Raw genomic sequence first — 20,741 nt, 5'->3', positions numbered from 1 at the left:
CTTTAATAATGTCCATGTGTACTATGGCATGCATATGACCGTATGGGGCCCCAAAAGATGTCTATGGCACCCAGTCAGGGAGCAGTGAGCAGCCAGTCTCAACGCACTGTGACCGAGCTGGGCGGCCGCTGTGCAAAATATGGGAGATGAGAGGGGTGAGGCGTGCTAACTCCTCCACCCGGCAGTGCGCTCGCCCAAATTACAGCCTGGGCGACCACACATTTGTGTACAAGAGGCCAAATTGTACATTACAGAAATCCATGCAGCAAAATCAGGTGAAGCAACAGATCTGCAGAATGTGTTTTCCCCCTAATGGTGCTTATGTTTCTGCCAGCATACTGGTGCAATGTTGTGCTCAGGTGCAGGGTTGTATTAATTTGTGACTCATTCTCTATTTTTTAAAAAATAAATGATTAGTCTTTAATTGTAAATTAATTAAAAAAAAAAAAAAAAAGATGATGATGATCTTTTCTTTCTGTCTGGAGATTGCGGACTTCTTGTTCTAGTCTTCATGCCTGTTAAATGTTTTCTCCCGCACAGCACACAGCAGTGTTGACTTTACATAAATACGTAATATAGAGGACGGCGTGGTGCAGATTGTGGGGACGGTGTCTGTGAACAACAGTAGGGCAACAACAGTAACATGGTCATCTTCAGATTTCCTCTTCCAGGACTTTCACTGTCTTTTTCCGACAACAACACTGCTCACAGAATTTGATCAGCTCCGACACCACAAAGACAGAGGACGCCAAACCAGTAAGGAAGAGCAGATCTGTGGGAGAGAGGGCAGGTTTAAGTCTAGAACAAAAATTAATTCCCTCCTCTTGGAAGTGTAGGTCGTTAACATCTTTACTGCCAGGACTGTTGAGTCAGTTAGGCAAACTTCTGACTCCAACTCCACCAAATGGTCACCAATTTTAACTCCACAGTCTTGTTTTCCTGGTCACTCTAGCAGGGCTGAGATAGATACAGGGATTCCTTCCCAGTGCCTTAATCCTCTGATCTGTAGCAGAGCAGCTTCACTCCTGAGCATGTACATGGAAAGTGCAGCCACATTCATCTCAACTAAAATCCTGGAAAGGGGTGCACAATCCACGGCAGACAAGCCACATGCGGCTTATCAAGCCTCAAGTTGCAGCCTGAACCCTGCTGACTGTCTTGGTCAAAAGAGCACATCCATAACATGGGAGCGAACATTGTTGCAGGAGGCCAAGTAGAGGTGAGTGCAGCTCAGAAGTCCTCACTGGCCCCTCTGCTCTGTGTCCTGATGCCGATGTTACGACCCAGAGAGGCCCCAGGAGTGGTGGGCTGTACTGCACTGCTCCTGGGTCCTCTCCTGCTCCTGGCACAGTTCTGCTCTGGGTCTGGTTCCTGATACTGGTGCATACAACATACAATGCGCACACAGAGCAGAGCAGTATGTGGGGAAGAAAAGAAGTTGCAATGTGGGGCAGGGAACAGGAGAGATGCCAGGAAAGAGGATTTATTTATTTGTTTGGTAGGGTTTCAAGTATTATTAGTCTGCTCTGGGGAGAGGGCGGGACTCCAGTATTATTATTGTCTATCCTGGGGTATGTCTATTATTTTCATTGACTACTCTAGGGTAACCAGTATTAATATCTGCTCTGGGGTCTCCACTGAATGTCTGCACTGAATGCTGCACTGGGGTGGTATTTATTGCTGTACTGTGGTATTTATCATTTCTGGGGTGATATTTTGTGCTGTATTGTGGTCAATGATTCACCACCACTGTAATTGTAGCAATGTTGGTTTTCACAGGTCTCTAAAAGAAAGCTGGGTAAGAGCTTGTCTTGCTGAAAATCTGTTCACAAGGCACATGCAGCGTTAGACTCTTCTATAGCATGGATGGAAGTGCGGCCCTGGATAGTGGTGCAAGTACTCCACTGTCCTCTTCTGCTGTTGGTGCCGCACTGGGTCCTGAAACCTGTTATATATGGGAGCCAATTCCTGCTGATGGTGCCAAGATCCCAGCACAGCACAGAGTTGCCCCTGGTGCAGAGGACAGTGTATCAGGGTGCCCAGTGGAGAGATGTCCGCTTTGGGGGTCTGTATTAGAAGTTGTTGTCCGGACTAGAATCTGTTTACAAGTTGTTGCCTCGTCTGGGGTTAGCATTATAGGCTATTGTCTCTATTATTAATTATTGTAGAAAATGATGAACATTTGCCAGGAAAAGCATTAAGTCCCTCTTTATTCTTTATGAATTCTATACAAATAAAATACATATGTAAAGCTAATATCTACACATTCAGGCCTGAAACACATATGACAAAGTGTTGTCCAAGATAGGCTTTATGCGTTTATAATACATGGAAAATAAAGATTGAATTTTTGCTTTTTCTGACGAGTGCTGGATTAATCAATTTCTACATCATGACCATTTTCTGACACAGAGCTTTACATCTTCTGTGGACCTCCTAACAACTGGGATCCCTTGCTCCCCATCTTTGTTCTATTTTCAGCAGACAACAATTAATGATTTTTGCCTGGTCTAATTGGCTTATAATACAGACCCTAAACCAGACAATAATAAATTATTGTCTGATCTGGGGTCTATATTATTTATTGTCCAGTTTGAGGTCGGCATTATCTTCTGGTCTGGGGTCTGTATTTATTGTATGGTGTGGAGGCTTGCATGAAAAGCTGAGGCCTGTTTCAATTATTGTTTTGTGGTGTCCATTATTGCCTAACATTTAGTCTGCAGTGTGCCCGCATAGTGTTGTCAAGTCTGGGATGGAATTTTGTGCTGTATTGTTGAATTGGGTTTTCTTGTGGTGGATACAATTACAACCCCTTGTACAACACAATGACAATGTAGCCTTCCGACCAAAAAAAGTTTTTGCACATGTAGTTAGATCTATGTAAGCTGGGGATGTCCAATAGAATAGTACAACCAAATAGGAATTATCACATTCTGATCAGTAACTTGTGGTTCCAGTATGGCCATATAACTACATCTGCCATTCAAATTTTAGATTAAACATATGACAATCCGAACGGGAAGTGTAAGGAGTGTGAGTCCTAGTCACTCAGCTTTCCAGGGACACCGCTAGTGCTAAATAGGATAGCTATATCAAAGTGCAGGAAGCGTCACCCAGCTTTCCCAGGTCTCTTATTGCTACACTAAAATCCACATGAACAGGGGGCGTGCAAGAAACGCTATGATCCACCATATAACCTCACCACATGATAATATACTCCCACCCCAATAACCACAGATCCTATCTGTCATCATCCCTCTCATCCCATACTTACCCAATGCATGCAGGTTTTGTGTCAGGAACACTTTCTGGAGGGGAGGGATGTAGATGACGGCCATCTGACCCAGGATGGAGCCAATTACAGAGAGCCAGAACATCCGGTTCTTAAAGATGCCAATCTCAAAGATGGTTTTATTCTGGAAAAGACAAAAAAAAATAGCGGCTCTTTGGTCTATATAACTACTAATGACAAATCCATAGGATAGATCATAAGAAGTTCATTGGCAGAGATGCATCAACTGAGTACAATGGTGCCAGTGCACCAATCTACTACAGAAACCGCTCCATCAAAAGAGTATTGGCCAGATGGCAGAGCTGCAGCCACAGCTCTCATGGATTGAGCAAGGCCCGAACCCCCTTTAAGGATAAGTTAAGTCACTGCAACCTGTGCATAAAGCTTGGAAAACACCATCAACCTATACTGGTAAATGAGCTTGCTGCAGACTGTTTAATCCACAATATGCTCATGCTGTTGTGCCAGGAATATTTCACCGTGCCAGGGACAATAAAGATGGGGAAAAAATGCAGAGTAGTGAAATACTTTCACTAAATTGGCCAGGGATCAAATTGTGTAATTGCTTTGGAATGAATGTCCAAGTGGAAATAGGCTTCCACTGTGGGTTTTTCCCAGCATCTAGATAGAATATGTAAACCGTATATACTCGAGTATAAGTCGAGACCCCCAATTTTACCAACAAAAACTGGGAAAACCTATTGACTCGAGTATAAGCTGAGGGTGGGAAATGCATTAATCACAGACACCCCCCCCATAATATTGCAAGCCTGCCCCCTTATGTATACAGCCAGCCCAGCCTGCCCCCTTATGTATACAGCCAGCCCAGCCTGCCCCCTTATGTATACAGCCAGCCCAGCCTGCCCCCTTATGTATACGGCCAGCCCAGCCTTCCCCCTTATGTATACAGCCATCCCAGAAGAAGAAGATAGAGGACAGAAGAAGATAGAAGACAGAAGAGGATGCGGGGACATCGGGGGAGCAGCGCAAACATCGGGGCCACTGGAGGGGGAGTATTTAATTTTTTTTTTTAAGGGCTGGGCTCGCTATTGACTCGTGTATAAGCCGAGTTGAGGATTTTCAGCACATTTTTTGTTCTGAAAAACTCGGCTTATACACAAGTATATACGGTAAGTCCCACCCACTATGTTGGGACTGAAAATTGCTGTGGGTTGTGGGTTTCACATTGGCGTTGGTGCTGTGTTTCCGTTGCGCATCCATTGTGCTTTGTGTCCGCTTCGCTTGCATTTTGTCTACGCGTCCGCCAAAAAAAGTGAAGGTTTAACATTGCTTTGAAAATGCGACACCTGGTTCCCCAGCCTCATCCGTGAAAAAAAAATTGACGTTTCATCATAGTCCAAGGCTATCTGCAAACGTACAGTAGCATCAAAATTGTGATTTGGAAAAAGCAACGTTCAGTGCGGAAAATAATGATCAAGTTGGGGAATCTGCACACGGCCAGAATTTGATCAAGATTTTACTTACCCGGTCCATTCGCGATCCAGCGGCGCGTTCTCTGCACTGGATTCGGGTCCGGCCGGGATTTAATAAGGAAGTTCCTCCGCCGTCCACCAGGTGGCGCTGCTGCGCTGAAAAGCATCTGAACGCGCCGGAATTCACCGAGGCCGGCTGAGTGAAGGTAAGCGCGTCCCGAGCGACACATTTTCCGTTTTTAAATGCGGCGGTTTTTCCGAATACGTTGGGTTTTCGTTCGGTCACGCCCCCGATTTCCATCACACGCATGTCGGCGCCGATGCGCCACAATCCGATCGCGTGCGCCAAAATCCCGGGGCAATTCAGGTACAATCGGCGCAAATCGGAAATATTCGGGTAACACGCCGGGAAACCGCGAATCGGGCCCTTAGTAAATGACCCCCATTGTGTCAGTATTTTAAGCCAAAACAAGTGGAAACTACTCAGAGATATAATGGAAGGTATGATGGAAAGATCAGCATCTGTTACATGTTTTCGACCATGAAAATGCAATGTGTGAATGCAGGCAAATTAAAGGGAAAATTATCCTCTTTAAAGTTACACCAGTAATTTTTGTACTATGTGTCACGGTGCAGAAGCTGTTATAAAGGAATACTCCAGTCATTGAATTATATCCTGTGCAGGGCATCACTCTAAATTCTAGCAAGATTAATCATAGTCCTCCAATCAGGCCTTGCACCATGCATTTACATGAAATAACTAGAGTGTTCCTTTAAATGTGCATCCACCATCCTGTCAGCTGAAGGCAGCATGAGAAGGAGGTGCACATATAATTAAAGTGCAATTGCTAGACGTGAGAAGTTAGGGCCACTGATTTCAAAGACAACATCCCATATATACTCGTGTATAAGCCGAGTTTTTCAGCACAAAAAATGTGCTGAAAAAACTCACCTCGGCTTATACACGAGTCAAGTAAAAAATAAAAAACTTAATACTCACCCTCCAGTGTCCGGATCGTTGGCGCGGGTCCCGATCTTCAACGCAAGGCTCACGATCTTTGGCGCGGGCCCCGGCGGCTCCTCTTCTTTCTTCTGTAGCCGGCAGATCACGTCATCAGCAGCGACACCGCTGCATCATAGTGCGCGCCCGCTGGCAGATCGCATGGACGCAATCTGCCGGCTACAGAAGAGAGAAGAGGAGCCGCCGAGACCTGCGGCGAAGATCGGGAGCCACGCCAACGATCCGGACACCGGAGGTTGAGTATTAAGTTTTTTTTATTTTTTATGCACTTGGCAGGGGGCTGGGTGTATACTACGTGGGGGCTGGCTAGCTGTATACTACACCCTCGGTTTATACTCGAGTCGATAGGTTTTCCCAGTTTTTAGTGGTAAAATTAGGGGTTTCGGCTTATACTCGAGTATATATGGTAGTCGCATGAAATAAACAATGGAATTCAGGGCTGGGAGAGATTATATTTGAATAAATGTTGTTGTTACTGATTTGTGTGTTTTTTGTTCATGGAAAATAAAATAAGACAATAATAATAATACCCTAAAAATAAGAGCTAAGCCATTTTTCAGAGCAAAAAATAAGACCCTGTCTTACATTGTGAGAGACACAGTAGGAGCTGCACTCACCAGTGACCGACAGGCCAAAGCATTAAACATGTCGAAAAACACAAAGCAGGTGAAGGTCATCGTTGTGGTTCTTGGTGTCACTTTTCCATCAGGAATCTGTACAAATAATAAAAATTCATCTCATACAAGGTTGTGTGACCAACATACATGGGTTTAGCTAAAAGGAGCGGTTTAGTTTGTAATACAAGGCCACGTTTACATGATGTGTTTTCACTGTATTCTGAAACGCATGACGCATTTGCCTTTTGGGATGCGTTAGCAGTGCGTTTCCAACAGCTCACGTGAATGTGGCCTCAGTGTATATGGAGTTAATGAGTGGGGCTGTTACCCCATAAACACTGTACCCGAGCTGGAAATGGCTTTAGTTAATGAAGGAATGATCTGAATCGGGCCACTGTCTTCCCTTTGTTTAGAAAATTAGTCGCTAATTGCTTCTCCGCTTTCCACTTACAGCTAATTGTCTGACAATTACAGTGTTCCAACCTCTTTCCAGAAGACGAAGAGTGTCCCACTGATGATGATGGCAGCAGAGAGCAGGATCTTCAGGAGTAAGGCTTTGCTGAGGATCGCTTCCTTGGCATTCCTGGGTGGCTGCTTAATGGCATCTTTATCCACAGGCTCCACTCCCAAACTAGAAAAAATTGATAATCCATTATATAGAGGTGGAGTTATATTGACCCATAATTGACAGCTGCAGTTTAAAAGAGACCATGGTGGCAACAATGTCTGTTCACATGTATCTGGTGTTACCTCTGAGCCGGCGGTCCATCCATGATGATGTTGATCCACAAAATCTGCATGGCATTCAAAGGGTTAGGAAGATTCATGATTGTGGATAATGTGATGAGACTTAGTGCAGAAATACTCCTGGAAAAGACCAGACAGCAGTTAGGTGTACATGCGCCTCTAGACACACTACAACAGTGGTGGCGAACCTATGGCACGAGTGCCGGAGGTGGCACCCAGGCCATCACCAAAGAGGATTCAAGGTATCTACATTCACTCCTGGGCAGCCCAGGATCTTAAAGCAACAGCGTTGCCAGGGACTATAGCAGGAGTGGGAAGGTGTGGACAGATCTGAATTATCTTTGTAGCTCCTTCTCCAGGCACAAAAATTCTTCCGGTTCAGCGGACCTTGAATTTGTCCTCCTCTTATCTACTATATTGGGGTCCTCAGGACACTGATACAATTGGAAGCTACAGCAACAGGGCAGGGAGCAATAAGTTACTGACTAAATTGCCATGTTTGCACTTTGTTATAAATAAGTAGGTTTCGGTTGTAGTTTGGGCACTTGGTCTCTAAAAGGTTTACCAAGACGCCCCATCTATAAAATATGCATCAAACTGGGATCACAGGCCACAATGAGGACAATCCCTATGGTCTCCTTGTGCTGAGTTAGAATTAGGCCACGTTGACAAGTTTGAGTTACGTTAACAATGTGTTAAACCTGTGTGAATGCCACCTTAGGGCTTATTCACACATCAGTATGCCATCTGTGATTTTCCAAGTATAGCATACTGACTGTTTTAGTCAAGGTTTATTCACACACTTGTTTTTCCAATGATTTGTGGTCAGAGGAAAAGATTTTAGAGCCTTTCCTATATTTTTTTCTATTGACAACAATAGAAGTCTATGGGCTCACAAGAGAAAACAAATACTACGCCTTCTAATCAATGTAAACCATTCATTTTCATGGCCGCAGCTCTACCATTCGGTAGCTCATATCTCTCTGGGTTCTTACTATCCAGCTCACTTGTGATTTCTTGTATCCTAGTCCTCACTTACGTGCTGAGCTGGAAGCGGACAAAATTCTTGATATTGTAGAATATTCCTTTCCCCTCCTCGATGGCGTTCCTGGAAAACATGACACCATCATTGCAAATAAGTCCATAATAATGAACACAATTGTAATTATACAAGCAGAAAATGTGAAGAGGAGACACATTATCTATAAGGAAAGTACAGAATGACTTCTTATAAATAAGACAATAATTTCCTGCAGGACCTGCTGAAATCTACTTGTTGGACTATGCTAGAAGCTGCCAGGAGATGATTGCTCACATAAATGGATCTCCAGCTCATGGGCAGCGGGCCAAGGCCTGAAAGTGCTCTCCACGGAGCTGGAATGTGCTGGCTCCAGAGGATGAAGCATAAAAGTAACCACAACTCCACAATCACTGCTCAGTGTGAACAAGAGGCGATGGGTGCGTGCTTTACACTACAGCTCTGCTCTGTCCTCATGCTTTGCACTACAGCTCTGCTCTGTCCTCATGCTTTGCACTACAGCTCTGCTCCTCACTCCTGCTTTGCACTACAGCTCTGCTCCTCACTCCTGCTTTGCACTACAGCTCTGCTCCTCCTGCATGCTTTACACTACAGCTTTGCTCCTCCCTCATGCTTTGCACTACAGCTCTGCTCCTCCCTCATGCTTTACACTACAGCTCTGCTCCTTCTGCATGCTTTGCACTACAGCTCTGCTCCTCCTGCATGCTTTTCACTACAGCTCTGATTCTCCCTCATGCTTAACACTACAGCTTTGATCCTCCCTCATGCTTAACACTACAGCTTTGATCCTCCCTCATGCTTTACACTATAGCTCTGCTCCTTCTGCATGCTTTGCACTACAGCTCTGCTCCTCCTGCATGCTTTACATTACAGCTCTGCTCCTCACTAATACTTTACACTACAGCTATACTCCTCCCTCATGCTTTACGCTACAGCTCTGCTCCTCCCTCATGCGTTACATTACAGCTCTGCTCCTCACTCATGTGTTACATTACAGCTCTGCTCCTCCTGCTTGCTTTTCACTACAACTCTGCTAATTCAAATTAACTGCTTTGCCTATATAAGTTGATGTGAAAGACTTGAAGGTACAAAATATATACATTAATCTTTAGGTGCACCATCAGTGATAACATGGCCACCAATTACACTAAGGGGGAGGCCCTGGAAAGAAAATTCAATATAAGCCTAAATGCAGCCTACGATTTTTAGGATGCATGCTAGCCATATCTTTTACAGCTAGCACATGTCCAAATTCAGTTCCATGAGCTCTGGTCGGATGGCAAAACATAGGTCCTGTGGCCCATGTAGTCATTTTTTATTGTCATTGGACGGCTCTTTGCGGCCCGTTAAAATGCACATGTCATGTGCAGGAAACCTAAATTTCTAGATCTAAGAGGCTGAATGATAACACTGACACAACAGGATCCTGTCTACTCTGCAAATATAAAATCCTCCTAACTAATGACAGCGCAGGATAAGCGGAAACCACTAGTGTTGTATGCAGTCGGCGCTGCACTCAATTAGCCGTCTATACACATCCGCTGCTGCATCTTAAAGCTGCTTAATGGTACGGAAATGTTACATGTGTCAGCTGCTAACTCTGAGCAAACACTTCAAAGGAATGACTCTACGTGATGACTACCCCCATCATCCCAATGACATTTCTCCATGAAACATGAAAAGTATATTAAAGGGAGAGTCATGTGGAGGAAGCTAAAACACTTTTTAATACAAATGCACTTTCAAAGAACAGACGATACAAGGCTGTGCCACTGGACTTTGTCTACAAGAAAGTCTGTCTGATTTTATTATTCTGGGATATATTTATTCAACACCTATCCCTGGGCTAGGGGATAAATATCACATTTGGAGGCATCTGTGAAGAGGAAGCGACATCTTCAAAGAGCTGATTTTTGGGGTGCCAGGAAGCTGTACCCAAACCAATCTAATACTGATACAGCAAAATACTAAATCCTTTTTTTTACAGATCCACAGTACTACTCATTCTTTGGTGATTAGCAATTTATTTTCATATAAATATCAACAAGATATTTGTAGTTCTCCATTATTTGGAAGATTTTGCAGTGATTGTAGGTATTACTTTGGGTTGTGTGTACAAATAATGAAGAATGAATCTTGTATGGTTTATGTGTGGTGATATCTGAATATCTGTACAACTTACATGATAGTAGAAAAGTCATCATCCACCAGGATCATATCTGCTGCCTCCTTACTGACGTCTGTGCCAGTTTTTCCCATTGCCACACCAATGTCGGCTGACTTAAGAGCAACTGCATCATTTACACCATCTCCGGTCATGCCCACAATGGCCCCTGTGCGCTGAAGAGCCTGAAAATGTGCAGAATGAGAGAACCAGATATATTACAGAGGACATCTCAGAGTGATTTTCCCCTTCACATGATTTACAAATTATTGGATGAGGCATCTTGTGGGGTGTGTTACCTTTATGATCTTTAGCTTGTGCTTGGGGCTAGTTCTGTAGAATACAGAGACCTGGGGATTTCACAAACAGCCATCAGAACAGGAATCTAACTACAAACTAAAATTTAGATTTAGAAATGCAAAATTGGAGACCTTGGTAACTACAGACGGTAGTGCTGATTCATCCAGACGGTCGAGCTCTTCTCCAGAGATAGCCTTTAGGTGTCCATTAGACAGACCGATGTTCCTGCCTGTGGAACAAGAGTGAAGAGTTAAAGACTGTAAGCCAACTGTATCCTGGGCACTTCACTCCAAGCACCAAGGAGGGCACTCTACAGAGAGGAATGTGTGAAGTCCCTATATAGAATGGGGCTGTACATTATACAATTTACATTGCACTAATCCCACCTTACATCAGTTCTTATATGTCCACTAGATATCTCTTTCATTTTGCTGCCATTCGAATACATAGCACAGTAGAGGATTATTACAGAACTGATGTAATAAGAAGATATATAGGATCTTAGCTCACCAATGGCCTGGGCAGTCTCCAGTGCATCCCCAGTGATCATCTTGACGGCCACCCCAGAATCCAGCAGGATCTGCACAGCTTCACTCACCCCACTACGCGGCGGATCTATTATTCCAATCAAACCAAGGAACATGAGTTTTCCCAGCTCAGCACCAGAGGCCAAGGCTAAGACTAGAAAAATAGGCAAAAGACTTGATTATAATCATGGAGAACAAAGGGCAGCTTACATCTTGTCATCTTAAAGGGGTTGTCCACTTTCAGCAAATAATTTCTATTGTATGTATAAGGAAAAGTTATACAATTTTCCAATGTACTTTCTGTAGCAATTCCTAATCGTTCTCTAGATGGCTTTCATGCTATAGAAAACTTATGCTTACTTCCAGTAGATAGAAACCTGTCCATGGTGATGTGATGAACACGCAGGTTCACGAGCCATTATATATTGGAAGACTGTATAACTTTTCATTATACAAACCATATTAAATATTTGCTGAAAGTGAACGACCCCTCATTCATATATAGGAAGTATCTGCAGCTGTATCATGAAACATTCTGAAACACTCTACTTTTTAGGGATGTTTATCAAGGCTTATACTGGCTCCCCCTTCCTTACATGACCTCCATGCCAAGTGGCCAGGGAGGGTTTCAAAGTTGGCTGGCGCTTTAGCTATAGCCTGCACAGCTTCCAGAGCCTGACATATAAATATCCAACCTCTGGTGTAACCTGGTGGCCAGGCGGAACACCAAGCACTAGCACACAACGCACCAGTGCTTGATAAATTCCCCCCTTTGTGTTTTAATTCCTTAACACTTTTAAAAGGAACTGTTAGGGATATAACTATATTTTTTAGTGAAGTTATTCAAAGAGTTGTGATGGACATAACTCACTTTCATATTCTGAAGTTAAGCAGGGTGGCATCAGTATGGTATGACCTCCAAGAGAAAACCCGGCCTTGAAGAGGAGTACATCACATTCCATGATCATGCACCAAGAAGAGACTGAAGCCTAGTGTTTGTGTATATGTATATACACTCACCGGCCACTTTATTAGGTACACCATGCTAGTAACGGGTTGGACCCCCTTTTGCCTTCAGAACTGCCTCAATTCTTCGTGGCATAGATTCAACAAGGAGCTGGAAGCATTCCTCAGAGATTTTGGTCCATATTGACATGATGGCATCACACAGTTGCCGCAGATTTGTCGGCTGCACATCCATGATGCGAATCTCCCATTCCACCACATCCCAAAGATGCTCTATTGGATTGAGATCTGGTGACTGTGGAGGCCATTTGAGTACAGTGAACTCATTGTCATTTTCAATAAACCAGTCTGAGATGATTCCAGCTTTATGACATGGCGCATTATCCTGTTGAAAGTAGCCATCAGATGTTGGGTACATTGTGGTCATAAAGGGACGGACATGGTCAGCAACAATACTCAAGTAGGCTGTGGCGTTGCAACGTTGCTCAATTGGTACCAAGGGGCCCAAAGAGTGCCAAGAAAATATTCCCCACACCATGACACCACCACCACCAGCCTGAACCGTTGATACAAGGCAGGATGGATCCATGCTTTCATGTTGTTGACGCCAAATTCTGACCCTACCATCCGAATGTCGCAGCAGAAATCGAGACTCATCAGACCAGGCAACGTTTTTCCAATCGTCTACTGTCCAATTTGAGCTTGTGCAAATTGTAGCCTCAGTTTCCTGTTCTTAGCTGAAAGGAGTGGCACCCGATGTGGTCTTCTGCTGCTGTAGCCCATCTGCCTCAAAGTTCGACGTACTGTGCGTTCAGAGATGCTCTTCTGCCTACCTTGGTTGTAACGGGTGGCGATTTGAAACACTGTTGCCTTTCTATCAGCTCGAACCAGTCTGCCCATTCTCCTCTGACCTCTGGCATCAACAAGGCATTTCCGCCCACAGAACCGCCGCTCACTGGATGTTTTTTCTTTTTCGGACCATTCTCTGTAAACCCTAGAGGTGGTTGTACATGAAAATCCCAGTAGATCAGCAGTTTCTGAAATACTCAGACCAGCCCTTCTGGCACCAACAACCATGCCACGTTCAAAGGCACTCAAATCACATTTCTTCCCCATACTGATGCTCGGTTTGAACTGCAGGAGATTGTCTTGACCATGTCTACATTCCTAAATGCACTGAGTTGCCGCCATGTGATTGGCTGATTAGAAATTAAGTGTTAACGAGCAGTTGGACAGGTGTACCTAATAAAAGTGGCCGGTGAGTGTATATAATCTCACATGACATGTTATATATTCCATCTTTCTATCTGTGCATATTCGTCAATATGACCAAATTAAGATAATAATAATATCCAAGAGGTCTACTTCCTCTTAAGCTAGATAAATACTTAATCGTTCAATAATAACTTAGAAAATCTTAGAGACCATGGATGTGTCTGTGTGAATCTCTCTTCTCATGCACGGATTATAATTACTTGATCTCTACATTCAGAGCCACACAGGTTTTACTGTAACAATCTTTGGGGTCCCTAAATTAACAGCATATCCTTAGGCTGCTGAGGTTTAGGCATATCCTATATAAAGGTAACTTTACCACTCTTAATAAAGAATAATTAATTTTTATTTCATAATATTTTTAAAAACATCCAACTTATACATACATTGTGAATTAAAAATGGTCACAAATATCAAGGGGACGAACCAACTGTTGCAATAAGGTGCTGAGCAGCATATTCCTTTTAGAGCTTAATTCTATGTCTCTACATTGCGTCTTTTTCCAGCCTTATATACTATGATACATAGAACCCAATCATGTTATACATAGTATCCTTAAACTGTATATTTTAACAATGTGGAGGTAACTACCTGTGCACTCAGCTTCCGTCTCCCCCTCGCCCCAATGCACGTTTTGCTTACTGCTTACCGTCTCCTGAAGAAGCAGTAAGCAAAACGTGAGTCAGAGTGAGGGGGAGACGGCAGCTGAGTGCACAGGGAGTTACCTCCATAATGTTAAAATATATACTTTAAGGATACTATATATAAAGTGATGGGGTCCTCTAGCTGTACTGAGTATACCCAATCAGGTGGAAACAGTGCTGTGTACAGTTGGGAGTCTGTTCCTTCTGGAATAGATAAACTGGTTTGGTTTTAATCCCGCATCAGCCTCTTGTAGGTCATGCTTGATGTCAAGGGAGCTGCCTTACAAGGTAACTAAAAGAGACGTGGTTGTCCTTATCCCATCATGGAAAACTTTGCATATTTTCCCAGAATCTCCCTAGTGGAGCATCCAAGCATCCATGGCTATAAGACTCCACACGTCTACACGACAGCCTTAATTGGCAGCATCTGAGATTGAAAGTAGCCAGAAGGGACGCATCCTCCATTTATCAAGAATCTTAAATCTAGTACCATATGAAACAAGTGAATCCCCCACTTGTAGGGGCTATAATATTCCTACAGCCCAGGGCCCATGGCAGTCTTAATCCACCCTTGGTGGCACTGCCTGTGTATTAATATCCTATCATATGCATAAGACTTTGATGTGTCTATAACACCTATAACAGCTTAAAATGACTACAGACAGTCCCAGACTTAACACCCAATTTACTGCAATGTCATTTATTATTAATCCTTGTGCTTATGACAACCCAAAACCCAGAAAAATACAGTTGTCACAGGTACCATAAAGATTTTGTCTGGAGTTACACTTATAAAATTTAAACACCTTGTACGTAACCCTGCACTGCCCGTATATAAGTATAACAGTTTGTTACATTGTATCAGGAGAGATTAAATATATCCATCTGGTGTCCCAGAGTTTCCCACTCACAGCAAATACAATTGTAACAAACACTAAGTGGTCATCAAAACCTTTAGAATCAAAGATGACTGCACTGTACACAACACACGGGAATCTTGTACCTCGCAGTCCTTGGCTTCCCATGTTCTTCTCCTCCTGCAAATACAGGGATTTCTGCTGTGGTGTGAGGGGCATGGAAATCCCACCGCTGTTATAGGATGTGCAGCACTGGATGACCTCCTCGTATGCTCCTTTCATGAAATAAACTTCTTCCTGGCTCTAAGAAAATAACTAAAATAAGAAGGTGTGTAGAAAATGGCTTCTATGTATACAGTCATGCCCATAAGTTTTGAGAATGACACAAATATTATATTTTCACATGACCTGCTGCCCCTTTTTATGTGTGTTTGTCAGATGCTTTTATCACATACAGAAAGTGCAATCATATTATGAGTAACAAAAGCTTTTACTCACAGTTAGAATGAGTTAATGCAGCAAGTCAATATTTGCAGTGTTGACCCTTCTTCAGGACATCTGCAATTAACCCTGGTAGCTCTCAATCAACTTCTGGACCAAATCCTGACTGATAGCCGTCCATTCTTGCACAATCAATGCTTGCATTTTGTTACAATTTGTTGGTTTTTGTTTGTCCACCCGTCTCTTGATGATTGACCACAAGTTCTCAATGGGATTAAGATCTGGGGAGTTTCCAGGCCATGGACCCAAAATCTCTATGTTTTGTTCCCTGAGCCATTTAGTTATCACCTTTGCTTTATGGCAAGGTGCTCCATCATGCTGGAAAAGGCATTGTTGATCACCAAACTGCTCTTGGACGGTTGGGAGAAGTTGCTCTTGGAGGAAATTCTGGTACCATTCTTTATTCATGGATGTGTTTTAGGCAAGACTGTGAGAGAGCCGATTCCCTTGGCTGAGAAGCAACCCCACACATGAATGGTTGCAGGATGCTTTACAGTTGGCATGATACAAGACTGGTGGTATCGCTCACCTTGTCTTCTCCGAACCAGCCGTTTTCCAGATGTTCCAAACAATGGGAAAAGGGATTCCTCAGAGAAAATGACTTTACCCGAGTCCTCAGCAGTCCACTCCCTGTACCTTTTGCAGAATATCAGTCTGTCCCTGGTGTTTTTTCTGGAGAGAAGTGGCTTCTTGACACCCGGCCTTGCTCCAAGAGTCACTGCCTAACAGTGCGTGCAGATACACTCACACCTGCCTGCTGCCATTCCTGAGCAAGCTCTGCACTGCTGGTAGCTCAATCCCGAAGCTGAAACACTTTTAAGAGACAGTCCTGGCGCTTGCTGGTCCTTCTTGGGCGCCCTGAAGCCTTTTTGGCAACAATGGAACCTCTCTCCTTGAATTTCTTGATAGAGCGATAGATTGTTGACTGAGGTGCAATCTTTCTAGCTGCGATACTCTTCCCTGTTAGGCCAGTTTTGTGCAGTGCAATGATGACTGCACATGTTTCTTTAGAGATAACCATGGGTAACAGAAGAGAAACAAAGATGCCAAGCAGCAGCCTCCTTTTAAAGTGTCCAGTGGAGTGATTCTTACTTAATCATGACAGATTGATCTCCAGCCCTGTCCTCATCAACACCCACAACTGTGTTACTGGAGCAATCACTGAAACAATGTTAGCTGCTCCTTTCAAGGCAGGCCTGCAATGAAGTTGAAATGTGTTTTGGGGGAAAAAGTTCATTTTCTAGGCAAATATTGACTTTGCAATTAATTGCTGTGAAGCTGATCAATCTTTATAACATTCTGGAGTATATGCAAATTACCATTATAAAACCTGATGCAGTAGACTTTGTAAAAATTAACATTTGTATCATTCTCAAAACTTTTGTCCATGACTGTAGCTGTGCCAGGGGCAGTTACCTCCAGCGTGTCCATGCATTTTACCGCCATCCACCTCTGCTCTGAACTGAACGGAATTTCCTTCTTGCGAATATAATTCTCACTGGCGTTTCCGAGACCCATCTGAATGTCAAGAAAGGAAAGTAAACTGTACACAGCAGTAACAATATTGTGCCTATACCTTGCCCTTTTGAGCTGTATACTGATGAATGATGTGCATCAATTATACATCATTCTATGACAGAACCCTCTGAAATTACAAAACCGTATAGAAATTGCATCACAGAGTTGTCTTGTGTTATGTTTGGTCAGGTGAGTTTCTTAGTGATAGGTGCCTCCATTACACTGCCCTCAAGACTTGTCACTCAGCTTTCCTCACATCCTGAAAGGCACATTGTTTCGCATTGTAACACAGAGCTCCATCCTTCCGACTTCTTCTACTCTTAAGACATCTATTCACATTCTATTCATGAACCATGCAGTTTACAAGAATAATAAAATGCACAGAATACACTGAACATTGACTCTTATAACCAGCCCCAGGCAGCGGAGTGCGACGGAAAACAATTAAACAGGTTTAGCCTGGTTGTCACTACAAGGATTGTTGTTTCCTCATCTGTTGAAGAAGAAACTGACTAGCCTTCTGTTTTATGGGAGCTCAATTAAGCTTTAAGGCTACCTGCACATGTCCAGCCTAAGTAGCCTAAGTGAGAGAATAGTGAGTGAGTCTGTAAGGGGGTTTGGTGGCGAGTAAGGACAGTAGCCAGAGGAGTCTATAAGCTGATTGCGTGACGTAGTCCCATGCCAGAGCCCATCAGAAGACTGGCGTCTGTGTGTGACGGATGTAGGTAGACCAACCAAGTGTGTACTAGCACATAATAAAGTTATGTGTAAAATACTCAATGGACTGCAGAAGAAGAAGGTGCTGGTAACAGCATTGTGTTGTAAAGTGTCAAAAGACTATTACTAACTGATCCACATAATCCTTTCCTCAACTGAGGGCAAATATACACGTCATGTCACATTTTCCAAGGGCAATTTACAAAGTTTAGATTTGAGCCCCTGATTTCCAAGAATTCATTTACTGTGGGAAAAGACATTGAGTAGCACAGCACTAGGGGGTCAGTGACCCATAACAACACGTGTTACATCTTACCTTCATTCCTAGGACTAGAAGGGCGCCCTCAGTTGGTTGACCCATAAGCTTGTCCCCACGGATGATGGCATTGTTGGCAACGCAGCCGGCCTTACCAGACAAGCAGATGCATTAAAAGATATCAGAAGCACAACACAGAAGTACAGCTATTATACCTCCCCCCCACTATTATAATACTATGTGCCAACACTATGGGCAACACAGCTCCAAGTGTATTAGATGCTGCCAAGTCTCAAGAATTGTTCTGACTAAATACGATTGCATGTTGTCATTCTCACCTCCACCAGTTTTCCTACAGAGACATTTGTAAATTCTCGGACTTCATCATTTGATGGTAGTAAGTGAACAGATCCTTTTCCATCATAGCCAACACCAGTTACCTGGAAGGAAATCCAAAGAACAAGATCCCATCAAAAATGTGGTAGTGGCTGCAACCAGCTGCCCCTACAGACTAAGGCTGTGTGTTACCCGCTAATTCAAATGCAATCCTATGGGCTCACATATTGTGTCACACATTAATGAATCGTACAAAAAAGAGGGTCTTACTACCTCTGCATGTAAACCATCCGATGTGACTAATTTGGTGGCCGTCATCTCATTGGCAGTGAGGGTTCCAGTTTTGTCAGAGCAGATAACGTTGCAGCAACCTGTCACCAGAAAGAATACTGATTCATGTGTAGCAGTGATACATGGAGATACAAAGTGTGAGGTCACAGGTGGGGGGCCTTGTGACCCTCCCCTGACATTAAGACCCTGGCTGTGTGTAGAGATATACACATATACATGAGGCTGGCACCACAGGTATAACATGGGGAGGTGGGTGGTATTCACTAGCGGAGTAGGAAACAAACTGAATACTGGTCTATGGTCCAATGACAGGCCCACTTTACATGCATGTAAGTATAGGGGTATACCAGACATAATCCATATGTAAGGGTACTTCACCAGGCTTTTTGTTTTGTTTTTTTCAGAAGCAGCTTCCCACACAGACGGTTAAAAGGGCAATTGCTAAGATGTTTTACTATGCATGTAAAACAATAGCTAAATACTGGCCCGGAGCCACCCTGCCAGGCATTACAGATATAAGGTTACATAAGAAAGGGAGCACTTTATGGAGCAGATGCATGTAGTACTTCAGACTAACCTATAATGTCCTGCTTCGCAACCAAACATCGGTAGTCACATTTATAAATAAAGAGGGGGCTAGATAGATAGAACTGTGACATCCCTTTTGTTATTATTTTACTTATATCTGTAACTTTATTGATGATAAAATGAAAACTTTCAATAAAAATATTTATATGCATTAAAAAAACACTATGCATAGTCTAATGTATCATAGTACGGTCTCTTTGTTCTTGTTTCTCCTTTTTTTCCTGTTTTTTTTTTTTTGGTCTAATTTATTTTAAGGCTTATTTACTTGTTAAATTTATCAATTCCTTTTTCTGTTGATGCCTTTCAATTGGTGCAATTTGCGCCTTTTTCCTCCTTCCGTGAAAGAAACTTGCTAACATCAAGGTTTTGTCGGCATAGTTTTGTGCGTTTTTGGTGCAATTCAGCCAATTTGCATCAAGGCAGGATAAGGCAAACCTAAGGCAGCAATTTCACTTATTTTAATCCTATTGAATAGGCACAAAACATCCAAGAAAGCGCAATGGAAAAAAAGAAAATAACTATGATAACTGACCCCCATGGAATATTTGGTGAAATGTAAAATACCATATATTTTGTACAATAAAAAAAATAATAGTGAATAGAATTGATAACCAACACATTTTAGTCTGTTAATTATGGAATAGATCTAGTGGTTTAGCTTTTATCCAGCATCATATCATTAGCTTTTGTTATGCATGATGCTTGATGTTTAATGCTTGATGTTAGGGGGGATACCCTACAAGGTAGCCAGGAGACAATGTTTTCCTTATCCCATCCTGGAAATGGATTTATGTGTTTCATTATCCTAACACTCACTCAAATAGAAGAAAGATTTTCATAGTTTCATCTTGGACCCTGCAGCCCCCACACTCACCCAGTGTCTCTACAATGGGCAGCTTTTTGACAATCACCCGTTTGTTGGCCATTCTCATTACTCCAAGGGCCAATGTCACAGTCACAACTATGGGGAGACCTTCGGGAATAGCAGCAACGGCTAAACTAAAAGAAAATGACACGAGAGTTCAGAGACTGGACCTGAGGAAAACCCCAATATCAAGAGTTAAAGGAACATACCTGACTCCGATGGTGAACATGCTGAGAAGAGGTTTCCCCTGCAGCCAGCCAATCAGCATGATGAGCCCTGTGTGGGAGACATGGAATACATGTTTAGATTCAATACAGTCTGCACCCACAGTGCACCAGATACAATACGTACCCTCAGTGCAACAGATACAACACCTACCCACAGTGCACCAGAAACAACACCTACCCACGGTGCACTACATACAAAACATACCCACAGAGTACCAGATGCAACACGTACTCACTCTGCACCAAAAAGAATATATAACTGCAGTGCACCAAATACAAAACATACCCACAGTTTACCATATACATCTACCCACTGTGCACCAGATACAATACGTACCCATAGTGTACCAGATACAACATTTACCCACTGTGCACCAGATACTATACGTACCCACATTGTACCCGATACTATACGTACCCACAGTGAACCAGATACAACGCGTACCCACAGTGCACCATATACAAGACCTACCGAAAGTGGACCAGATACAACATGTACCCACTGTGCACTAGACACAACACTTACCCACAGTGCACCAGATACAACACAGATCCACAGT

At 43.2% G+C, this 20,741-nt stretch overlaps 1 protein-coding gene across 1 annotated transcript in view; it reads right to left on the bottom strand.

The window, feature by feature from the left end:
- Window positions 1–418: 418 nt before the first annotated feature.
- ATP2C2 (ATPase secretory pathway Ca2+ transporting 2) overlaps window positions 419–20,741 on the bottom strand; it is a 65,282-nt gene continuing 44,959 nt past the window's right edge. The window contains exons 11-27 of the mRNA XM_072117033.1: window positions 20,164–20,230; window positions 19,964–20,088; window positions 18,484–18,581; window positions 18,213–18,314; window positions 17,935–18,024; window positions 16,800–16,901; window positions 15,029–15,185; window positions 11,124–11,294; window positions 10,745–10,842; window positions 10,613–10,663; window positions 10,332–10,498; window positions 8,150–8,218; window positions 7,114–7,230; window positions 6,847–6,994; window positions 6,364–6,459; window positions 3,275–3,416; window positions 419–772 (exon numbers count right to left, since the gene is read on the bottom strand). Coding sequence (XP_071973134.1) covers window positions 654–772; window positions 3,275–3,416; window positions 6,364–6,459; window positions 6,847–6,994; window positions 7,114–7,230; window positions 8,150–8,218; window positions 10,332–10,498; window positions 10,613–10,663; window positions 10,745–10,842; window positions 11,124–11,294; window positions 15,029–15,185; window positions 16,800–16,901; window positions 17,935–18,024; window positions 18,213–18,314; window positions 18,484–18,581; window positions 19,964–20,088; window positions 20,164–20,230 — 1,919 coding nt within the window. The 3' untranslated portion in view covers window positions 419–653. The remainder of the gene's footprint in view (window positions 773–3,274; window positions 3,417–6,363; window positions 6,460–6,846; window positions 6,995–7,113; window positions 7,231–8,149; window positions 8,219–10,331; window positions 10,499–10,612; window positions 10,664–10,744; window positions 10,843–11,123; window positions 11,295–15,028; window positions 15,186–16,799; window positions 16,902–17,934; window positions 18,025–18,212; window positions 18,315–18,483; window positions 18,582–19,963; window positions 20,089–20,163; window positions 20,231–20,741) is intronic.

The sequence above is a fragment of the Engystomops pustulosus genome, chromosome 7 (assembly GCF_040894005.1).
Source record: "Engystomops pustulosus chromosome 7, aEngPut4.maternal, whole genome shotgun sequence".
Taxonomy (NCBI): domain Eukaryota; kingdom Metazoa; phylum Chordata; class Amphibia; order Anura; family Leptodactylidae; genus Engystomops; species Engystomops pustulosus.
Note: the sequence above shows the minus strand (reverse complement) of the source record. Positions and strands in the feature narration are given on the sequence as shown.